General features: G+C 37.4%; 1 protein-coding gene across 1 annotated transcript; it reads left to right on the plus strand.

The window, feature by feature from the left end:
• Positions 1–1,665: 1,665 nt before the first annotated feature.
• On the plus strand, positions 1,666–6,039 carry LOC143602760 (transcription factor VIP1-like). The gene is made up of 4 exons (XM_077079766.1): positions 1,666–2,173; positions 3,354–3,486; positions 5,602–5,686; positions 5,800–6,039. Exons 1-4 carry the CDS (start codon positions 1,683–1,685, stop codon positions 6,036–6,038), a joined length of 948 nt encoding a protein of 315 aa, XP_076935881.1. The 5' UTR covers positions 1,666–1,682; the 3' UTR covers position 6,039.
• The last annotated feature ends 572 nt before the right edge of the window (positions 6,040–6,611 follow it).

Here is a 6,611-nt window from a genome sequence, read left to right on the forward strand (position 1 = left end):
AATTTACATCGTAGTTTAAAAAAAACTATCTTTCGCGTATCATAGATGACAATGAAACCCGAACCCGATGAAAATACCTGAGTAACATAGTCTTATTTAACCAATTATGTACCACCCGAGTAACCCGATTATACAATTCCACCTAACATATAATTGCTACAATGCTACCATTTGTTAGACTGTGTGTTGTCGTTGAAGTAATCCCCTTATTCATCAAGTAATATTGTGTCATGCAGTGTTGACTAGACGCTAACTGCACACTCGTTGAAGCCACATGAGCCTGTGGTGGTTCAGACGAATGGTGGCTTCAACTAATTTCTGACTTTTTATTTAATATTTTTTTTAATTTGGAAACTAATTAATATTACATTAAAATAAAAAAAATATTTCAAGCAACAAATAATGCTAGTCTAGTACAAGATCATCTGGACGTCTAGCCCACAAATGCTCAACCACCTCATGACGAATGTTTCCATATACCTCACGGTTCTTGATATATTTTGAAGAGACTACATCAGATTTGGCAAGAGCAAAGCCCAAGAAGCGAAGCCCAACCCAATGGTATCCAGTGCACCCCAGACAAGAGCCTGGGTCAATGACTGACTGACATGTCCCTATTAATCTGGACGTTGCATAGACTGAGGCTGACATAATCTTGGAGGGAAAAGATTGTCCAGCGGATAATAGCCAGTACTCTGCCCAAGTCAGAAGAACCAATGGTCAATAGAGAGAGCCCAAGGTGCAACGGTCCGAGGAAAGATTCCCTCAGGGTATTATATATGTATGAACATTCTCTTTGTAAAAGGAGGGGTGGGGTCAAGAAATAACAATACATCTCTTTGCCTTTGGTCATCTTACTGAGACTCACACCCAGAACCTCATATTCACACACTCACACACACTAGTATACATTATCATTTGTGCTTTTCAATTGAGGTTTCTATATATATATATATATGACATTTTGGAGTTTTTCTTCATATGGTAATTGCTGATTCAGATCGTGGAACATCACCTTGGTAGTTTTGACAAATAATCATACATTGGTCTTCAATATACATGTTACATAGAATTATACAAGTGTAGACAACATCCATATTTTTATATTTTTTTTTGTCTTTCTCCCTTTCAAATCTATAGTCAAAGCTCATTATTTGTATAGTTGAAACATCCAAATTTTAACAACTAATAAACTATAGTTTTAATAAGTAAAATAGTTTATTGTTACAAGAGAATAAAACAAAAGATAACATAACGAGGATTTGTCAAACCGGATAGATACTCGAAAAACCACAAGTATGTCCGATACTTAATAAATTTAGAAATATGTTTAGAACAAAGTATAATAATCGAGTATGGGGTTGAAAATATCCAAACACGCATTGCCATCCCTATTCTCATAATAGTTTTTGTTGACCACGCTAACGCATATAAGTATAATAATTACATGCGTATCATTTCGTAAAACTCGAGAATCTCGTGAATTAATTACTACAAAGATATTTAATTATTTCATTCAATTCATTTCCGCATTTTATTACCCATTTTTAAGTAATTTCATAAACCAACATCGGCGAACACGCACCCTCTTTTTCCACTAATATATCTTTCAAACCCAACAAAAACGCTTTAAACTTATTATTATTATTATTATTATTATTATTATTATTATTCACCTCCCGATGGACCCAAGCTTCGCCGGAAAACCCATCGCCGCCGCCACATACCACGGCGGCACTCTCGAACACCTACCCGACACACCCAACCGCGGGTCCCACCACCGTCGAGCTCAATCGGAAACCTTCTTCCGGTTTCCAGACGACGACATCCTCCTCGACGACGTCGTCGCCGACTTCAACTTCGCCGGAATGGAGTTGCCGTCGTTATCCTCCGACGCTCCGTACGGCGGCGAGTCGTCGTCTAAGTCGGAGGGTGAGTCTTCCGACGTGGTTAAGTCGACGGCGAGTAGGCCGCCGGTGAGTCATAAGAGGAGTTTGTCGGTGGATGCTGGGTTTTTTAATGAGTTGGGGTTAGGGTTTAGTCACAGGCATAGTAGTTCCATGGATGGGTCTGAAGGGGATTCGGTGTTGATGGTGGTGGATAATTCCAAGAAGGCACTTGCGCCTGAGAAATTGGCTGAGCTTGCTTTGATTGATCCCAAAAGAGCTAAAAGGTTTCATCTTTTTGTTTATTTTCTTCATTTCTTGATGAATTTATGCAATTTTTTGGAGTCAAATAAATTAAATTACTCTTAGGGGTAGAATTAGAAATATTTCTTTTGTTTGATTTCCACTTTCTATTTCTCTAAAACTAGAGAATTCCATTTCTCTTTAAAACAAGGAGAAATCCATTTCTCAGCAGCCTCCTCATAGCATGTCACCACCTCGTCTCCGGCCACCACCCCGTCTCCGGCCACCACCCCGCCACCTCGTCTCCAAGTCTGCAACCGCCACCTCGTCTCCAAGTCTGCAACCACCACCACGTCTCCGCCGTTCGCAGTGGTGAACACAGAGATGGTAACCGGTTGTAGGTTGCAGGTGGTACGGGTGAACGGAGATTAGGGTTTCAAGTGGTGGTTCGTGGTAGGTTAGGGTTTTCAGATGGTCGGGTGATTGTGGTCGCAGGTGGGTGACAGTGGTGGTGGAAATCGGCGGTGGTCGCAGGTGGCTTCTGATTATCATCATCATCATCGCCACCACAACCACCACCACAAAATCTCCAAAGAGGCAGTGATGACAGATCTGAGCCTCCTTTTTCTATATCTTATGTTCCAAAAATTTGAATCTTTTTAATTTCTTGTGTACTGTGGTTGAAGAAGGGGATTTGGTGGCGGCAGCCGGTGGTGGTGGGCTGTGGTTGAAGAAAGGGCTGTGGTGGTGGTGCTGGTGGTGTGGGGCTGTGGTGGTGGGGCTGTGGTGGTGGTGCTGTGGTGGTGGGGCTGGTGGTGGTGGGGCTGTGGTGGTGGGGCTGCGGTGGTGAGTGGTGTCAGGTTGGGTGGAGGTGGGGTTGGGTATGGAAGAGTTCTCTGTTTATTTTCTCGTGTACCAAACAAGAGAAATGATTCTTATTCTCCATACCAATTCTCTTTCTCTACAATTCCATTTCCATTTCTATTTTCTCTCCTTTTCCATTCTCTGTACCAAACACCCCCTTAAATTATTATCTGATTATTATTAATTGTAAATTAGAAGTTTTCTATATATGTAATACTATATTTTATGCTTATTTGATTTTTTCTTTTTACTTTCTTGAATAATTTTTATAAAAGTTGTTTTTTTTTTGCTTTCTTGAATAATTTTAAAGAAAGTTTAGAAAGTTGGGATTTTTACGAGTTTGGATTGTTGTTTTTGTAGGATTCTTGCGAACAGGCAGTCGGCTGCGCGTTCTAAAGAGAGGAAGATAAAGTATACGAGTGAGTTGGAGAGGAAAGTGCAGACACTTCAAAACGAGGCAACAACGCTGTCGACCCAAGTGACAATGCTCCAGGTAGATGCTTGTCTTGCATTAGTTAATAATGTTTTTTTAGGATTTATATTGAGTTTAGTGTTTTGTTTGCATTTGAATATTCGGGTTTAAGTTCGTGTGCATTCTACACTGTTTGATAAGATGTTTGTGTATATATAGGTAGGCATGGCAAAATGAACGAATTGGGTCGGGTTGGATAACGAGTTCAAAAGGGTTCTGACACCTTATTTTTGCCTCCTTATAAATTATAACTTAGTGAAAAGTTAAAAAAGTGTTTGGGATTGCTTAATGTGTGTGTGTAAAAGTTTCATAAGTCACAAGGTTGTGACTTATGACTTATGGATAAATCATAAGGAGGTAAAAATAAGGAATCCCAAACACCCTCTAAAACGGGTTTGGGACAAAATAGTAGTGCCAATTTGGATCGTGTTAAAACGTTTTTTCCCCCTTCCAAAATGGGTCTTTCTAGTGAAGAAAAACTATCAAATTGGGTTCATTGGCCAGTCGCTACATTTGCTATAAGTATCTTATACCTTTCACTTGCAAATTACGTACAGCAAAAGTAGTTTGGATTTTGAGTTTCTATACCTTTCATTTGAAAATTTTCGAGCAGTTGACTTGGTAATTTGTTTAGTAAAGTTTTTTGAATGATTATCAAATGTCTATTAACAAAAGCAATCGAAGAAAATGTTGGATTTTTATAAACATAGATGTGTGAATTATTAGTGGTAAAAGGGCAGAGTTGGATAACTATTGTAAGGCGCCAAATGAGTAAGTTTTCTATACCAGACTAACAAAACACTATTTAGTCCATTTATTGAATATTATAAAAATATAATTGCTTAAATATGGTTATAAAATTAAAAACTTGATACAATAAGGGTGCATTTAATAAAGAGAACTTTGAGAACCACTTAATAAACTTGTACTCAGTGCTTTGCTGGTTTAATAGAGAAAGAAAGATAGTGGAATAGGCCGGTTACATAACCTAACTGGCTTATGTATCATGCTTAAAGCAAAAATATATAAGAGTATATATAGTTCTCGTAGTTTCTTACATTAATTTGGTATTGTATTGAACTTCCCTCTATTACAATAATGATAAAGTTTAAAATAAATGACTTAGGTGGTTATATACCTGATCTTTAACTCATTTGATTCATTTATTTTTAGTTGATTCTTTTGGCTTGACCTGTTTGAGAATAAAACACAACCCAAATCAACTCCTTTGTAGTGATCAGGACTCTATACTAGAATCATTGCTAAGGGTGTAAACGAGCCGAACCCAAACTCCTCTAAGCTTGAGCTTGGCTCGTGAGTAGTTTCTTGAGCTCGCTATTAATTATTAGTTATTTTATTTTTTTTATTTATACATATTTGTAATTATTTACATATAACTATAATTATTATTTTTTATTGTAACATTATCTAGCTATTTTTGTATTAATTTATGTATAAATGTATAATAATAATAGTTATTATCACGCAAATATAATATATATATATACAGGGAAAAGATCCAATACAATAATACCTTAACGTACGATAGGTACGCGAATCCATTTTTTCACGAAATCGATCCATGAAATAGCATCCAAACATTGAATCGTCAATACATATCCAATTAATCATTGGTTCACCGAAAAAAACAGTTTTGGATGATTAATCGATCAATTTTTCACCTTTTTTCACGAAAACCGTTTTTGAGCGTTTTAGGTTTTTGGCTGAGCGTTTTAGGGTTTGGTTGAGCGTTTTTTGAGCATTTAGTACTTTTTCCTTTGTTTTTTGCCTTTGAGCGTCTCGCGTACCTATCGTACGTTAAGGCAGTAGTGTACAGTATCTATACCCATATATATATATATATGCATGTATATGTGTGTGTGTGTGTGTGTGTGTGTGTGTGTGTAGTATATACTGTATATTTAAGTAAAAGTTATATAAGTAATAGACTTGTTTAGGCTCGTGTGCCTAGTCAAGCTCGATATGTGAAGCTCGAGCTCTTTTATTAAAGGAGCTCCAATATTAGCTCGAGGTCTTTTAAGTTTGGCTCGGTTTGAGCTTTTAACGAGCCAATCTTAAGTAGCTCATGTGCGGCTCAACTCATTTACACTTGTAATTATTTTAACCATGACGCAGAGGGATACAACTGGTCTAACTTCTGAAAACAAGGAACTCAAGCTGCGGTTACAAGCAATGGAACAACAGGCAAAACTCAGAGATGGTAAATACTTTTAACATTCTTTTAATTCTCAGTTTCAAAAAACCTAAGCGTTAAACAATATAATCATTAAAAAGGAATTTATTATTACTACTAATAATTATCATATATTACAGCTTTGAATGAAACCCTGAGAGCAGAAGTGCAGCGGCTCAAACTCGAGACTGGTCAAACTCAAGCCCTTAATGGAATGAACTACAACCGACAATTGCCACCTCAGCATTCACCACACTCGCAGATGTTTCACCAATTTTCCAACCTGAACACTCAGCAACCACCACACCGGCAACAGCAGAATCGAGTGTCTGACTCAAGTAACCGCCCACCCAGACCTACCTTCATGGACTTCAATTGATTGGTAAACTATGATATAGAGTCAACCCTGCGGGTTTTATTTGCCCGTTTCTATTTAAACGGGAAATGTTGATCTTGTAGATAACAGGGGACGTGGATACATATGATGGAGATTGTTGAAATATTTGTTACAAGAATGGATCTTTGAAACTTATAGTTGGGTTTGACTATCGGTAGTCAAACCCCCAGACGCTGTTTTTCCTTTAATGACTAGAAACATATTCTTTTTCTTACAACTGGTACAGTACCGTTAGATTCGGTATGGTGTCCAGTACCATTTTTTAGAAATTTGGTATCGGTGTTGTCAGTACCGGTACAACACGGATACTATATAAAGATAAGCATTTTGTAACGAGTATCAATACCAAACCGGTATCGTTACGATAGATTCATTATGGTATTTGGTACCTACTTTTTAAGAAATTAAATATTGGTATTTTTGGTACATGTACTAGTACAATATTGATCTCATTCCTAAAACCAACTGCAACATGATTTTGAAAGACTGATTGCTCAAAGTTAAAACCCAATTATTTAATAACACAAACTGAATCATGTCTGAGCCTGGGTGTCG

This window comes from Bidens hawaiensis, unplaced genomic scaffold, assembly GCF_021521415.1.
Source record: "Bidens hawaiensis isolate Kalapana, Puna unplaced genomic scaffold, B.hawaiensis_p1.1 tig00059791_1, whole genome shotgun sequence".
In the NCBI taxonomy this organism is placed as follows: Eukaryota; Viridiplantae; Streptophyta; class Magnoliopsida; order Asterales; family Asteraceae; genus Bidens; species Bidens hawaiensis.